This window comes from Orcinus orca, chromosome 7 (genome assembly GCF_937001465.1).
Source record: "Orcinus orca chromosome 7, mOrcOrc1.1, whole genome shotgun sequence".
NCBI lineage: Eukaryota > Metazoa > Chordata > Mammalia > Artiodactyla > Delphinidae > Orcinus > Orcinus orca.
In genome coordinates, this window is record NC_064565.1 from 42,309,675 (window position 1) to 42,327,483 (window position 17,809).

General features: G+C 43.0%; 1 protein-coding gene across 6 annotated transcripts in view; it reads right to left on the reverse strand.

Moving 5' to 3' along the window:
* The window catches only part of CACNB4 (calcium voltage-gated channel auxiliary subunit beta 4), a 270,883-nt gene that overhangs the window by 147,663 nt on the left and 105,411 nt on the right, over nt 1–17,809 (reverse strand). The window contains exons 1-2 of one of the 6 annotated variants that reach the window (XM_033400056.2): nt 2,767–4,107; nt 675–834 (exon numbers count right to left, since the gene is read on the reverse strand). The exons of 2 other annotated variants lie outside the window; for them this stretch is intronic. In XM_033400056.2, the coding sequence (XP_033255947.1) occupies nt 675–680 (6 nt within the window). In that variant the 5' untranslated portion in view covers nt 681–834; nt 2,767–4,107. 3 more of the 6 variants (XM_049712723.1, XM_049712721.1, XM_049712722.1) reach the window with 3 other exon arrangements.

Genomic DNA, 17,809 nt, shown 5'->3' on the forward strand with positions numbered 1-17,809 from the left:
GTGCGGGGCCTTGCTATGGGACACCAAAAGGTCTTTTGTACTTCCTTGCAAATCTAAATGATGCTGACACTTAACTACCCTCCTAGAAACCAGAGCAGAAGTTAATGGACTTGCCCAAAAAGGCTCCAAAGGACTCGAGTCTAAAATGCCCGGACTTGAGTGTATCGCAGCATGGCTCCTGTTCCCTCTCCCTGTATATACACAGCACGTGAAACACAGAGGTTACGAGCAAAAATCTAGGGTACCCGGAGTAGACTGTCTACCTCTGGACCAGATTCTTATAAAAAGGCCTCGCATCACAGTACCAAAATCTCTCTCATACTACGGGGAGGTGCAGTGCTAACAGTGTACAATAACACTTTGTTCTTATTCAGAATAAAATATCTGTCCCCAGGCGACATGATCTTATTACAGGCTGACTGTGTGAACACACTGAATAGAATCACTTATGACAGGTAAAACCCCGCACACCCCACGAAGACATTTTCAACAGCACAGAGAGGTGGGACACATGTGGGTGGCTTCCCCAGCCCCCCAAAGGAAGCGCTGTACTCAGCTTTTAGTGACTGTGTATTCTCGGACTGCAGCTGGGTGTCTGAGAAAAGCCTCTCCACACCTATCCACCAGACCTGTTCCGAGAGCTTAGCTTCGATCTGGGCAAACCCCACACTTACAGCCATATATGCATTGGCATTGAGAAAGACTGCGGAGGATGTGGCTCTCCAGGTGTGGCTTTATTTTTCACTTCACCGGGTCAGCTATTTAGGCCTAGTCTTCTCCATTGGCTTGAAGCTTTGTTCACACCATCTTGGGTAACACATCACATTATTCTTCCTTATAAAAACAAATAAACTCAAATGAGCATTCAGAGACAGTTCACCCCTCCGAACACCTCTGCCTTCCCCTCTGATTTATGGGACACCCTTCCGATCCCACCCATGAGAAAGCCTCCCCTACTCTCTTTCAACTAAGGATGGGCCAGGTGCCTTTCTTCCTTCCTCAAGTTTCCCACCTGCCTTGCCTCTGCAGACGTGCACAGCCTTGAGGATCTCAGCCTGCTGGCCGCCACTGAGTCACTGGGAGCAGAGCACTGCAGTACCTAGCACTACCCACCATCAACTACTGCCACGGACTCAAATCACTGCACTCGGTACTTGCCACCCCACCCAAAAGCTTGGCCGTCCTGGGAGGCTGGACCAGGAGGGGAAAAAACATGTTTTTATACTTTTATGGCTCCCCTCTGAACCACTGCATCTGAAATGTACACAGTTCTGGAGAACAAGGTGCTGGATACATTCATTCCTAGCCAACTCTGGTCAGAGCAGCCAGTGTCACACATCACCGGGTTATTCTGCAATAAGTCCAATCCACTTAAGTTTAAAACCAAGGGTCGAAAAGTTGCAATTCAATGAGGCATCACATGTTTCATAACTGAGTGTGGAGAGAAGGGGTAGGAGAAATAATCAGACCTCCCGAAGAACCAAGCCGGGGAAGCAGTTCACTCAACTCCTGTACTTGCCGTTTGCATCCTCCCATCCCACTTGCCAACGTGGACCTTCTCTATCTCAGCCACCGCCGTTTCCGACTACAGTCCCTTGCAGTAAACTGACAGGTTGGTAATTTACGAGCACGCTGGGCAGCACCAGAGAGACTTTGCAGAAACAGAGTTGGAGTGAGAGCTCACATGCAGACAGGCAGGAAAATGGGATGCCTCATCAGAACAGAGGGTTTCTATCTTTCAGAGCTAGGACATCATTTGATACATACGTCTGCACTGACGTATAGCATAGGGGGTTTTTTTTCTGTTATAATCTGTTTGTTTGGTGGTTTAGCCAGAGAATCTTATATAACACATTCCTGTTTCAAATGTAGCAACATGTATGGCATTGCACTCATTGAAAATTCAGGCTCCGCACAGCAGGTCCCACTCCCATCCCGAATCATTTTACCTTGCAAGGTTTCTATATAATTGATGAAAAACATCAAGAACCACCACTAGCAATAGTAAAAGAAAGATTCAGTCATCAGCTTTACCCTGGATTCAAAAGCTAGCATTCAGATGGTATGATTTTAGGGATTTCTCAAAACCACCTTCATCCTGATTTTAATACATTATATGAGCCTGACCTGTGGAGGGAAGGGAGTCCAGTTTTCTAAGCCAAAACACAAGTGAGCCTACTCCGGGCTTCCAGGGTAGAGTACAGGGACATACTTCCTGCCTCTGCACTGGGGTGTTATATGACCACAACCTTTGCATCTGATTTCCTTAACAAAGAAGCAGGAGATCTGCACTGCTTGTTTGGCCAGAAAGCACATAATACAGCTATAGCTGAGGAGCTTCCTTCACCCTAGCTCAATACAATGTGTATTATATAATGAATGAGCCTTTTCTGTGAACCCTGCTATTGGAAAACATAGGCACTTTCTGCATAGTTTAAGCCGGTCTGCAAGGAGCAGTTATCCCTTGTCAGATCAAACGCGAACCAAGTGTTGTATAAATCCAGGCAGACTACACCCTTAGATCCCTCAGCTATCACCCTAATTAATTTGTTTTTTGCTTGACAAGACATTATATAATAAAGAATTATTTCAGTTAACTCTAAACTATACAGAGAACATTTACACAGCAGCCAGCAAGCACCCGAATGATGTTGGCTTTCAGCTCCATGTTCCCTGCGTTGCCTAAGAAATAAGGTGGGGGGGGGGTTGTTAATGGGAGGAAGAAGAGAAGGGGAGAGGAAATCAGCTATCTGTGAAAATACTTACAGCCTCCGAGTCTTCAATTCCATGCAGGTACAAATTGTCATACATGGAGGTCTGATAATCCAGAGCACCTCTATCAAGGCGAAAACAAAACTGCTACAGAAGCCACAGCTAGAGGTAAAGACAGAAAAGGCCTGTTTGGAAGAATTGCGCCTGCCTTATCAATTGCTGTGAATTTACCAGGCAAGATGCTATTCATTCACATCGCACAGGGTGAGGTTATCCCCAGAGGCGGTCCAGAGCTGGCATTTTATCTGCCTTCCCAAACAGAGCATAAAAAAGCAGAACCCTTCCTCAACCACAGACTGGTGACTGAGCTAGGAAAGCAGTCTCTGATTGGCTCAGCTCCCCTGCTTCAGTCAGCTGAAGAGTGTTCCCTCGGTGAGTGGAGGGCCGCTCGGAGCACCCTACCAAGCAGACAGCTGCTTCCTGTTTCGTCTGGATCATATAGTTCTGCAGCAAACACTTATCAACATCTAAAAGGCTGCTTGGTATGTTGGGAAAGGCGGGCGATTGAATACTCTAAACACAACTGCTCATCTTCTTAATGAAACGCACAATTGGAGGGGAATGGGGAGCAAGAGAAATTTTTTTTCAGAGAATATTGTGTAAAGACAGGTGAACAGATACTCATCTCTATCCAACACCTGTACTTAACAGATGCAACTGAAGTCAAACAGGCAATAAGTCATTTAAATTTTTTTTAAAAACCAAGATAAAAGAAAAACAATAAACAGATGGTAAGATTTCTTGTGGGAATTTCTACTGTAAAAGAATTTCTACTGTGGGGCTTCCCTGGTGGCGCAGTGGTTGGGAGTCCGCCTGCCGATGCAGGGACACGGGTTCGTGCCCCGGTCCGGGAGGATCCCACATGCCGCGGAGCGGCTGGGCCCGTGAGCCATGGCCGCTGAGCCTGAGCGTCCGGAGCCTGTGCTCCGCAACGGGAGAGGCCGCAACAGTGAGAGGGCCGCGTACCGCAAAAAAAAAAAAAAAAAAAAAAGAATTTCTACAGTGAAAGTTTTCGATATTCTCACAGAAATCTCTCTGCCTCACTGACAAGAAGGTACCTCTGTGACCCAACTAGTGAAGTTTGAAAACGAAGCCAAAAACTCTCAAAAGCCTTTATGTAGATGCAAAATTGTCCATTATCTTTTTAGCTTGATTTTTTTTTTAATCGCCTTTAAGCGACAGCCAACGTTTTAGCTTAAATCCCCTTTTCCCCAGCGCTTAGACCTTTAATATTCCTAAAGCAGCATTGATCTTTTTCCAAAAACCCAATCAGAAAAGTCCCACTGCCTTCCCAGTTCCCATGACACCACAGCTCGGTTTCACCTAGGACAGGTCCCACACTGGAGCATACCTAGACACTTGCAGCTTCCTGGTCAACCAATAAGGTACTGCAGCTTTGAAACAGAAGAGATTTATAGCTCACTGTAAAAGAAGCCAGCTAAATTTGGAAAAAAAAGAAGTTGGTGAGGAGCAACGAACATAATCTAGAGAAGCTGCATGACTCACGGGGGTAAAACAATGACCCAGAAACTCAGAGGCTGAGCCCAGCTTCCTCACTAATTGGTCGGATGACTCTGGACCAGTCACCACTTCTATGGGCTTCAGTTTCCTCACCTGCCAAACTGAGGTAAGAAATAACCCAGAGAAAGGACTTTGCAAATCTAAAGCGCAACATAAACACTTATCAATGACAACCCTGCTTCGTCAGCTGGAAGGCACTGGCTGCAGTTCATGGGAACTCAGCACAGGAGTAACCGTCTGGCCCTGGACCCAGGAAATGAGGCCCGTATCTCTGAAAAGCCAGTATCTCTGAAAAGCGTAACTCTTAAAGGAACAAATCTGAGTCACAAAGAACAACACGAGAGCTACGACTGCTGAGCCGAGCACAGTTCGCCCAGGTCTGCACTGACCCACTAAGGTCTTCCAATCACGGCTGCACACTTTGGGAACAGCATCAATCCTTTCAAATATAAAAGATGCCAAAGGGACTCACCTGTCTTTCAGAGCCTGAAAATGGTAGGGTTCATACAGGAGGTCACCTGTGCCACCAGGAGGATGGCAGAAGAGGATGGGTACAGTTGGCAGGATTTCATAGAAAGGGACCCAGTGCCAGCCCGACCTGTTGACGACTGTGTGTACTGGAGCAAGTCATTTCCCAGGCTAACCTCAGCTCTCTCCTCCATCAAGCAAGAGAACTGGGCCAAAAGATTTCTAAGCTCAAATTCCTGTATCAGATTCTGTTATTTTAATTAACTCTCTAACTACAGCCATGTGATATTTTAGGCAGAATCAACAGAAAATCAAGGCAAGAGGGTCTTTTTTCTCCTTAGATTTTCCAGATCATTTCCTTATTTTACTGTTTCAACCAAGAGTATAGATATTTCCTGAATATCTTTAAATGGGAATCTAAATTTGGGGGTGGGGGTGGGAAAAAGCCGTTCACTTCCATAATTCACCAACAAGATGAGAGAAACTGCCCCCTACTGGGAAAACTGTACATGGCTCAATTCCTCTCCTGCATTTCCCAACAGCCAATGTAAGGGTCTAAGGAAAGTCTTTAAAAAGCTGGGGCTCGTTTTGTGATATACAAATGTAGGCAGTAAGGAAGATAACTCAGGATCGGCGGTCAGGAGGGAGCACTGGATCAAGCAAAGTAGCTTGTGGTTACTCCCAGCAACCCTACACCCAAATCCCTCAAGGACTAAGAACAGACGTAAAGCAGGGGCAGCCTGGCTCTGCCTGCTTCCCAGGTTAGAAAAATGCTGAGCAAATTGTTAGAGGTGGGAGAACCCCAGAGGTCCCCTAATCCAGCCCTCATTTTAATACCCAGAAAGGTTAAACTGATGTATTCAAAGCCATAATTTTCTATACTTAAGTGTTCCTTCCCTGCTCCTTCTTGAGGGGGTTTTCAAGATAAGGAATGAAGAGCAGTGGGTGTATTCCCAGGAGGAATTTGGTAAAATGAAAGGGGGGGGGGTCACTTTGATGGGAAAACCCCTATTTTTCCCACTCTTTTCATTCTAAAAACTGTCTAAACACAAGCTATTTGGTCACCCACCCACAAGTTGACAACTAAAAATCAATTAATAGATTGGGGAGTCCGCCCTTAGTGTTTGGATCTCCATAGAATAAGCATTGCACGTACAGGTCACCTAAAGGTCTCAACCCAATGCTCAGGCTGATCCCAGAGTTCCAGAGGCAGCCAGTGAGAGACTCAGTCTGGACTTCCCCAAAGGAACTCTGAGAAGGTCCCACAAAAGTGAACTTGAACTCCAAGAGGCTCTTGAAACTGACCATTCCTGTCCCAAGATTCTCTGAACTGAGAGCTGGCTGAGAAGTAGCGAGAGGTCCCTGGGAGCTTCCTGGGCCTGTTTCAGATCATCTCAAGTCCCTAGCTTTTGGTGAAAGGGCCTTGATATCCTATCAGGTCTAAGTTCTGAGGACCAAATTTCAAGGGTGTCATATTTCACTGCAGCAAGAGGCGAACATCAAGTGAGGGATTGGCACTATCTTGGTTTTGGTTTGAAGAGTTCTCCAGTTAAGTGATTGATTGAGAGGATGAAAGAGAAACCAACCCTCCCCTGGGTCTATTTCTATTTCCAGCTACAATGAGGATCAGTCTGAAAAGCTCCTGGGTCACCTTGCATCAGTGTTTCCCCATAACCTGTCCACCTCTCACCCCTGAGTAGCCTCCAAAACTACACAGCCCCCAAAGGCATCTTCCCATTTTGAGGGTGCCCTGCTGACTGTGTTTCCTTTCAAGTCATCTCTCACCATGATCAACAGTTCAAAGTCAAAAGACCTTATGAAAAGGCATTGTTTGTGTGATTCTGTTCTCTAAATTCCACGTGATTCTCCGTATAGAGGTTATTCTTGCAATTTGACAAATGTCTCAACTGAGCTCAGTTCAGTGGAGGGAATGGTGTGGTCCTCAACAAATCAGGGAAGCTCTCTTCTGCAGCTCAAGGCAACATTCAGCTAGTTTTTGTTGGCTTCAAACTTAGGGACATGGAGTTGCTTTTCCTTACCCGGGCTGGGCTTTGTGGTACAGCACACCCATGGATTTGACGGTGGAATACAAAGGACAAGCATTTCTCTTTTCCATTTGTTTGGAAAGGGAGGGGAAGAGGGAGAGAAAAGCCAAGAATCAGCTGATTAGCTCTGAGTTTCACATAGCTGTCATCAAGACAATTGGTACAGATTTGGAAACAAAAGGAAATTTTGCTATCTAATTTCCCCCCACAGATTTCTCCAGAATTTAACTTTCTAAGCCAGTGAGGTTATGTGTTCTGCAGCAGGACTCTGAGAGGTCAGGGAAGAGACAAAAGAACAGTGTTTGGACTCTCATTGGCTCTATGGACTAGAACACGAGCCCAAGGTCTCTGCCTGACAATTTAACCTTGGGGATTATTTTGCTCTTTGTTTTTAAGTTTTTCTAAGTGGCTAAGTGTACTAGATGATTTTCTCCCTCTTCTGCAAGCACAGATACACTTATTTCCCTCTAGAAACATATATGGCATTTTGCACGTTAATATTCTAAACCCCTGTTTCCCCCCGACGTGCTTCAGACAGGTGGTACCGGCAGGGCAGACAAAAGAGTGAAAACAAAACAAAACAAAAAACTCTACAAACTGACTGCCCTTTTAGTAGTCCTCCGAGTTTGAATTTAGACCGTTATAACTACCTAGGCAGGTGTATCCTTACGTCTCTCCGTGCCTCATCTGTAATGGAGGTAAAAAGAGTTCTGGACTTCATGAGTGAATGTATAAAAGGTACACAGAAAGTGCCTGGCACATCATAAGGCAGAGTGAAGAATCAGTCTTTTTTTAAAGGGAGTAGTGTGGAATCAGGGCCACCTACATCGCCCAGCTCCGAGGGCCCCCATGCACTGCAATTCGTGTGAATGGTACTCCCAGGAGCGGCGTCACAGGGATTCTTCAGAGCAGGCTAGGGAAGAGCAGGGACTCTGGAGCCAGGCTGCCTGCATATCCCTGTGGTGCCTCTTCCCAGCTGGATGACACTCAGTGAGCTACTTTGCCTTTCTGTACCTCCATCTCCTTCTTTGTAAAATGAGGATTACCCCAAGATTATCGTGTAAGATGAAAATCCTCGATATAAGAAAGTGCTCAGAACGATGTGTGGTACAAACTCGAGGCTGCACAAGCATCAGTTGCTTCTTCTCATCTCTGGGCTCTGGCCTGAAGACTTGATGCCCTTTGCCTCTGCGGTGGGATTCCTCGTCCCTGCTGCCCCTGATGCCAGCCTGGTCCTCTCAATCTCCACCTGGGTCCCTGGTCTCAGCCAGCAGAGCCGAGACCAGCATCCTGCCTCCCCCTGCCCTACTTACCTTCATGCCAACCTCCTCCCGGCTGCCTACCTGCTTCATCTGGCTAGGCTGACTGCTCCTTATGCTGAAGCTGGCAGGGACTCCCAGGCCTCCTTGGCCTGACGACACCTCAACCCTTCAGCCACCCCTCCGAGCTCTACATCCTTCCCGTGTGCCCCGGGATAGGCACGCCACGCGCACCTCACCTTCCCGACGGCCCGGCCTCTCCCCAAACTAGAATTCTGACTTCCCTCGCCTCCACCAGCCACTCCCTGGCTGCCCCAGCCTGTCACAGCCCACTGCCAAGCAAGCACCCCTGCAAAAAACCTGTAACACATGCTACGACTGGTTCTCACCAAGGAGGCAAGAGGCCAGTGAGAAAGAGAAATAGAGACAGGGATAAAAAGGCAGAGACAAAAAACCCTAGAGACACTCAAAGGAAGAATGAATCTGTGGACTCGTTTTTCCTCCTCTCTGCCACTCTTGATGGCTCCGGGAAAAAAATAATACTTCATAATTCATAAAAGAGTGAGTGTAGGTAAGGTAAAAAAATTCCCATGCCCTATTCACTTGCCAGAAAATGACAGATCCCTCCCCGTGATTGACGTATTACTCAGAAATCTCTTGCTTTCTGAAATTTCTGTTAAAAAAAAATGCCAATCTCTCGGCAAAAACACTCCACGCAGCCACAATGTTCATTAACTTTACACAACTTTATTTTCCATGCTTCTGCCAAAAGGGGCTGAGGAGACTAGTCCAGCTGGTCTCCTCCCCGTCGCCTATACATCATTTAGCTCATATGATCAATGCTAATTTAATCATTACACTTTCAATTGCTGACCACTCTGCACTACTTTAGAGGCTGGGAACTCGAAGATGGGCAACTGCATCCTCCAGAGAGCCGCATGGAGATCCTTCAGACAGAAACCGAACCAAGGAGATGGCTACAATCAGAGCTCTCACATTTGGAGAAGCTCTGAGGAGAGCTGGAGAGGAATCTGATTCCTTTATCTTCAAAGCTTCAGCAGGAGAAGCAGGAAGGAGGAAGGAAGGGATCGATTTCACTCAGGGAACAGGGCAGAAATGAATCAGCCACCAACTTACTACATGGCCATGGGCAAACCATTTTCCAGTGATTCCTAATTTGCTATAAAGAGTAAACAGTTTCCTTTTTTTCAATGTAAAATTTATGAAAGGTTATTTTCTATCTTGTTACCACCCTGAGGTAGAAATTCAGATTTTTCTCTCCCTGGAGGAGTTTTTTTCTTTGATTTGATAACATGTTTTTTGTTGTTGTTGTTTCTTTTTTACAGATCCATTCGGTCATCCAGTAAACATCCATGAATTCTTACTAAGTACCTAGTATCTCCTCCAAACAGAAATCAGATCATGTCAGCTCCTATCTGAAACCTTCTGAGGTTTCCCGTTGCTCTTACAGCGAAGACTCAAACCTTTAACACGGTCTAGCATGGCCTCAGCATTTCTCTCCTCACAGCCCTCACTTTGCACCTCTGACTCCTTCCCTCTCTCCTCTAGAGCCAGCCTCCCCTTCTCGGACACCCCCATCACACCTGCTCCCACCACTGGGCTCCATCTAGTTGAGCCCTTTGCCTAAAACCCCACCCCTCCCACCACCACGCCCCCATGAACACGCAGTAGTGAAGCTGATGAATTAACATCTGTCTCCAGAATGTGAGTTCCATGGAAAAAGGAATCCGGTAGCTTCAAGCCACATATGCCCGCTGCCGAGCACAGTGCCTTGCACACACACAGCTTTAAATAAATATGCGAATAACTCACAATGGCCTTGAACTCTTGGCCACTTCTGCACTTGGGCTGACAAAACAGTGCAGTGACTAACAACAACAACAAAAAGCTCACAAAACGAAATGTGGATTTTTTAGAGCCAAGAAAACCCATAATACGAACATCCCTAGAGGGTCCTCAACAAATTGTCTTCATGCCCTGACTGGGTGAGAGTTGTTCAGATTCAGATTCTTACAAATTAAATAATCTAGGTGTGACATAGAGGTGTTGTTTTAACAATGCCTTTATTTAAAAAAAAAAAAAACAATTTATATAATGTATTGATGGAATTTTTTTGGGGGGGTGATGGAGAGAAGACCCCATGATCTTTCATACCTTCATACCTCTGCACACAATGTTCCCTCTGTCTGGGAACATCTCACCCTCAACTTTTTCTAAGTAGTGAATTCATTTTCTTGAAGGTCCGAGGTAATGTCACTGAGCCTTTCCCCAGTTCCCTCAGACAATCACACACTCATTCTATACTCCCATAGCCCTCTATGCTCCTAGACTTCTACTAATGGGCCTACCACATAATAGTGTATAATTCATCCAGCAGACCTGTTTTTTCTACTACAAGATGAACAACTCAAGCAAGAACCATGACTTACTCAGCTTTGTACCCTAAATGCTTCATTCCACAGAAGAGCCTCAATAAATACTGGATGCAGAAAGTGAATGACAAACATGAAAAGAAAACCCACATTTTGAGCCCTGATGACACTGCCTCCATCATAATCCATGCAGTCTAGTCTAGTAGATGTTTGAGATCTTAGAGGGAATCCACAGAGAAGGGAATGAGCCAGGAATCTGTGAGGTCAATTTTAGGGCTGCTATAGATTTAGAAAACAAACCACAAGATGGAAAGGAGTGTAGGAACTCAGGTGTGAGCTGGACTTGTGTCAACGGCAGAGGCTATTCTTGAGTGGAATCTATGGGCAGAAGGGATACTGGTGAATGATGAGTGGATGGTAGCATTGGGGTCCCAGGGTGTTTCCCAAAACATTGTTGCCTTAGAACATATTTTTGGAGAAACCCCTATTTCCCTATGGAAAAGAGTGCCAGACTCTGTACCCCTCAAAGGCAGGAACTACTCATTCTAGGTCCCACCTGCAGGTAGACCTAAAGCTTTACAAAATGCTGCTAGACTTGAGTAGGATTGTCTCAGGCAATGGACTGGTCTTGGGCTTCAGGTTGATAGTTTTCAGGTTCTGCAACCCAGTAAGCAGGAAGGAAGGAAGGGCAGGCGGTTTTGGTGCACACTGCCAAGCTTTGACTTCTTTATTATTCTATGTGGCCGAGATGACTAACAGCCCTAGATTCCATTCTCCATCTCTTCCTTTTAGCAATAAACCCTATTCCACCCCCAATTTTAGCAAGGCATATGACTCTCCAACTACAAACTACATTTCACAGCCTCCCTTGCAGTGAGATGTGACCCAGGTCTTGCCCACAGAGTGTGAGTGAAAGTAATGCATCCAATTTACACCTTACATCCTTGAAAGGATACTGATTGCCCACACACTCTCTTCCCCATTCCTTTGGATGTGCACTGATGAGCCAATTTCCACCAGAAAGATGGACAATGAAGAGTTATTAGGGCTAAAGAAAGTTGAGTCAGTAAATGACCTGTGAAGAGGGCTACTCTGCTGTCCTGGACCGCTCTCCTACACTGCTGGGTGAAAGAGAAAGAAACATCTTTACCTGGGGATCTCTTTGTTAAAGCAGCTTCTATTAACTAATGCCCGCTGCAAAAGTAACTAAGATGGAGGTCATTAGAACAAGAAGAAGGCAATCAGAAAAAAACGTCCATAAGGTAGGCACTGGACTCAGAAAAAGGTCTCTCACTAGGCTGTGGCATATCTTCCAATTCTTTTTTCACAAAATGCTAATAAAACCAAGATGGTGGTCGGTTACAGCAAATCCTCACCCCCACCCCTTCCATCCCCATTAAAAACAGACACTGTTACATAATGTTTAGCCACAGTAAGTCTGTTTATTTTCTAAAACCAAAATTAGGAAAAACCCAAAATGTTGGTAAGCTAAAAACACATATAAATTGCCAATCTTATACTGCTTTTTCAAAGCTCAAATGAGTTCAGAGAAAATCTTCAACTCGATTGGGTTTTTAAATTGAAGTAGACCACTACAAAGAGAAAAATATTCACCACTTTTTAGCAAAGTCCATAAGGATTTCCTCATGAAGATTTTCAATATAATTTCTCCTAGTTCCTAACCTGGTCATTTCCTTTGCAGTACTGGATGGAAAATAAGTTAGAGCACTAAGTCCAAATCCTTTCCCCGAGAGACACAAATGGAAACAAGCTGAGTTACTTGATCTAAATTCCAATTCTGAGAAGTGATTCCTGCATTAAATATTCAAGGAAAATAACAATCATCTCCATAGAAAATAGTATGAATTTGGGGACAAATAATAAAAAAATAGTATACATTTGTATTGATAGAAAATGTGGAAAAATTATCGATAATCCATTATATCTGTAGGCATGTTTCATAAATCCAAAAGCATAAACAAACTAAGCATATAGACTGGTCACACACACACACACGGTTTTTCAAAGTTGTTTGGCAATGCGTTTTTCTTAATTACAGAAAGTGATTTCTCAAATGTTTAAGATAGATTGAAAATTAAAAATAACAATATCCAAATAAATATTTAGGTGCCATGTACCTTACGGCACCCCAACTCACTGTATTTTTGAACCTTGTGTGAGAGGGTTCAGAAATGACCCTCTTGTCTTGTACACCTTATAAATCTATTTTCTTTTAAATGGGAAAGGCAATAATATCACAATTTTCAAAAACAGTAGTTTAAAATGAATTATTTCTCATAGCCCCTCTAAGTTACTCTTTCAACCTTCAAATTAAATAAATATAAAACACTACAAGATAATAAATGAGTAACTTGTTAATCTTCAAATAATGTCAGATCTTCATGTTCCAGAGGTTTCTTGGGCTCTTTAACCATTTAAACCTATGGATCACATGAACATGGAACAGCCTTTGTAACATAATTTGGATATGTTTACATGCCATGAAAGAGATACTAACAGACAGTAATAGTTCATTCCAGAAAATAAGGGGGGCGGTTCACAAACACATTGTTACGGATCTCAAAGTACTACCTGCCAGCATTAAGAAAAGAATGTTATGGGTAAATGTTCAGATTTATCCAACTTAATGAAGAAATTAAGAGATTTTTCCCTGCCAGGTACCTTTAAAGCTTTCCATGAAAGAACTGAACTAAAAGACAATGTCAGGAAGATGGCCTGTGGACCTCAACTAATAAAGGCTCACTTTTGAAAAAGATACCTACTAGAACAGTAAGATGTGAACCAAAATAACAGCTTCGGATATCATCATCCTATCTTCAGTCAAGCAAATCACTAAAACTTGGGGGAGAAGAATAAAAGGTCCAGTAACAGAGGGGATGAGCAAGCTAACTTCATAGCCAGTAGAGTCATTCATTTCCTCTCACTTTTAGCTCTTGTTGGTTGTGTTTACTTCATTTAACCATAAACTTAATAAATATAAAATAATCAGAGAGAGCTGAAGGGTTAGAAATCATGGGAAAGTGTCCTAACAACACACAACTCTAAAACCATAAAAGAAGAGAATAAAATATATTTTTCATTGTATTTGTTCTCCATCTACTTGTCTACTGCCATCTCTACTTTACAACATCTTTCTCACTTTATCCTTATTTCATCCACTCATTACACTTTCCCCAAAATATGTGCTTATGATCCAGATTCCTGCTGTTTCTTATGCTTGAAACCAACTTAAGCATTTTTGTAGTCTACTGAAATTTTCCACAAATCATCCCTTTGCAAATCAACTCTCTGTCTTATGAGACCTTCCACTGCCAATTCTTCCCCAAATTTTTGTTTTTAATGGGACTTAATTAAACTTAAAAGCTTTTGCACAGCAAAGGAAACCATAAACGAGACAAAAAGACAACCCTCAGAATTGGAGAAAATATTTGCAAATGAAACAACAGACAAAGGATTAATCTCCAAAATATGCACACTGCTCATGGAGCTCAGTATCAAAAAAAACAAACAATCCAGTTAAAAAATGGGCAGAAGACTTAAATACACATTTCACCAAGGAGGACATACAGATGGCCAAGAGGCACATGAAAAGATGCTCAACATGACTAATTATTAAACAAATGCAGATCAAAACTACAATGAGGTATCAACTTATGCCAGTCAGAATGGCCGTTATCAAAAAAATCTAGAAACAATAAATGCTGGAAAGGGTGTGGTGAAAAGGGAACCCTCTTACACTGTTGGTGGGAATGTAAGTTGATACAGCCACTATGGAGAACGGTATGGAGGTTCCTTAAAAAACTAAAAATAGAACTACCATATGACCCAGCAATCCCACTACTGAGTATATACCCTGAGAAAACCATAATTCAAAAAGACACATGCACCCCAATGTTCATTGCAGCACTATTTACAATAGCCAGGACATGGAACCAACTTAAATACCCATTGACAGATAAATGGATAAAGAAGATGTGGGACATATATACAATGGAATATTACTCAGTCATAAAAAGAAAGGAAATTGAGTTATTTGTAGTGAGGTGGATGGACCTAGAGACTGTCATACAGAGTGAAGTAAGTCAGAAAGAGAAAAACAAATACTGTATGCTAACACAGATATATGGAATCTAAAAAAAAAAATGGTACTGATGAACCTAGTTGCAGGGCAGGAATAAAGAGGTAGACATAGAAAATGGACTTGAGGACATGGGGTGGGAAGATGAAGCTTGGGCGAAGTGAGAGTAGCATCGACATATATACACTACCGAATGTAAAATAGTTGGCTGGTGGGAAGCAGCAGCATAGCACAGGGAGATCGGCTCGGTGCTTTGCGATGACCTAGAGGGGTGGGATAGGGAGGGTGGGAGGGAGGCTCAAGAGGGAGGGGATATGAGGACATGTGTATGCATACGGCTGATTCTCTTTGTTGTGCAACATCAGCTAACACAGTATTGTGAAGCAATTATACTCCAATAAAGATCTATTAAAAATTTTTTTTAAAAAGTGGTATTGTAGAAAACTTGCAAAATTCAGAAAAATACAAAGACAAGAATAAAAATATGGAGTCTTACTATTGAAACATGATTACTATTAACATTTTGGTATCATTCTCTACGTGCCTTTTATTTTACATTTAGAACACGCTATATGTAAACTTTTGTGTTCTCTTAACTATAACAGCACAAGCATTTTCTCACATTACTAAAAACTTCTCATAAACATAACCTATTACAATTATATAATATTGCATCATATGAATATACTAGGCAGTTCCCACTGTTTTGCTCTTATATCATATTAGTCTGTAATTCAGATTATTTTCTTTGGCTAGATTCCAGATATTCTTGGGTCAAAGTGTATGAACATTTTAAGCCTCACATTGCCAAATGCTGTAGAGAAACAGTCTACCAATTTACATACTTACTAGTTTGATACGAAGTCCTAGGTCTTAGCCCTCATCAGCAGTGGGGCAATGGGAGACCTAACATCCTAATTTTTTTCTTTTTTGCGGTACGCAGGCCTCTCACTGTTGTGGCCTCTCCCGTTGCGGAGCACAGGCTCCAGACACGCAAGCCGAGCGGCCACGACTCACAGGCCCAGCCGCTCCGCGGCATGTGGGATATTCCTGGACCGGGGCACGAACCCGTGTCCCCTGGATCGGCAGGTGGACTCTCAACCACTGCGCCACCAGGGAAGCCCCTAATTTTTTTTATCTGTTAATTTGATACAGAAAAAGTGGCATTTCACTGTTGCTTTAAATTGCATTTTTTGCTAATAAACATATACATGTGAAATATATATAATACTGCACTTTTTCATAAGCATGGCAAATTTACTGTCTCTGAATAAGGAATTTCCACATTCAAATAAAAGAGACTGTGATGTTCTTGTCTCCAGTCTCTTTTTGGAAAGTCTTACAAAAGTAGTATCTGCGGCAATGGCTCTCAGCAACAGCAGAGGACCAGAATCACCTGTGGAGCTTTTTTACAATCCATTTACACCCTGGAGACTCAAACTCAGTAGAGGTTCTATCATCTATATTTTCTAAACATTTCACTGCCATTTTAGTGGGCAACTGAATGAGAAGATCACTGAGTTAAGACTGAAACAGTTAAATGTCTCACCTGTCAGGTGAATAAGCTACTGCATGCGTTCTTTAGGCATAAGATGAAGAGCATCATGCTCTAAACTATCATTTTATTCTATGGTGCTTTTACCTTACATCCATAAGGCAACTTAGGACCCTGTGAGATCTACTTCTACCGAGTGACATAACATTGCCCATACCTCTTAGTTTCATTTCTAAGAATGACCTTGTTTCACGTGAAAAGAAAGTAATCTAAATACTGATGTACCATTTATTCATATACCCAGTACTTGGCAGAAGTATTTACACAGCAGATAGGATAAACATCTGGTGTGAATTTCCAAAATGGCACCTTCTTCAACTCAAGGACAGCCTCTGCCTGTATTCTATGGGCCAGGGATAAGTGTTGATATTATTTACTGATTTATGTTGATGTTTACCAAAATATGAAATCCAGCTGACCCTTGGACACACCCACAATCCCACTCCAATCTCTAAACAACCAATTACTCCCCTTCACACAATTAAGCATCACACTTGAACAGTCTATGCCTGTAGATACTGGTGTCACATGGCCTAGCGAACTCATCACCTTGATATAACCTGGGCTTAGGAATTGCCCTCATCTCACAGAGCTAGGCTAGCTAACACAATAATGGGGGGAAACATGGGGGAAAAAAGAAGTTCTGATGTTAGAAGAGAACGTTTCCTCCATATCAACTCTGGTAAACCCCATTTGGCTGGAAAATACTAGTATTAGAACAGCCTAGGCCCAATCAGACTTTCCTAGCATTGTTTGGAGCCTGAACCCCTACTGGGGGTTCACAAATTGAACAGCACAAGAATCTCTGCAAGAATTGTTTCAGAGATTGTTTCCTTCCCTCTCAGATGCTAAAAGTGGTCATCCCCTACCACCAGAGAGAAACCATTCTGGAAGGAAGAGATGGCAGGAGAGGACCAAGTTAAGCGCTGAGAACCAGCACTTACACTGTTGGGTCAGATTGGAGGAGTAAACTCATGTCCTTGACAAATCCATAAGTGGAAAAGTCACTACAATTTTCCAATAAGAAAAGTAAGGGACAGATTTTCAAAATTAGGAAAAATGTGAGTCCAAATGAATTATTTTATCTGTTCTGCAGATAAAGTCCCCAAAGTATCAGTATTACCATGCCAACCACCTTGGGCTCTTGGTACAAATTAACTGACAATGATGAATAGGCTATTTCAACTTCAAAAATTAAATCTTTATATGGCCATGAATATTCTTTATAGTTTACTACTACAGCTCAGGGGGGTGCTTTCATCTCTGGGCACAGTTGAGTTCAGAGAAGCAAAGCGAACACTCTGTTTCATTCTGTTCATCTCTCTCCAGGGGCCACTTTGGCAGCCTTTGGATTGTTTCTGCCATGGACAGCATCCTCAAAAAAGCCTCAGGACAGAAAAGCTTAGAGGCCACGGGGCATAAAAAGCTGTGATGATGCATCCAAAAGAAAGGGACTTTGTTGATGTTTTGAACTAAGTAAAAGAAAAAAAGCATTAACAAGTGCACCACACTTGGTGACTGTAATTAGCAAACCAGGACACATATATATATAAGTGTAATCACAAGGTCACACCTTCACACCTAGGCATTTAGCTGTGTGTCACTGTAAATCACCACACCAGCACTTTCCCTCCCCTTCATTTTTTTTTTACTTTTCTAAATTTAGTACCATTACAAGTTCTGTTAACTCAGATAAC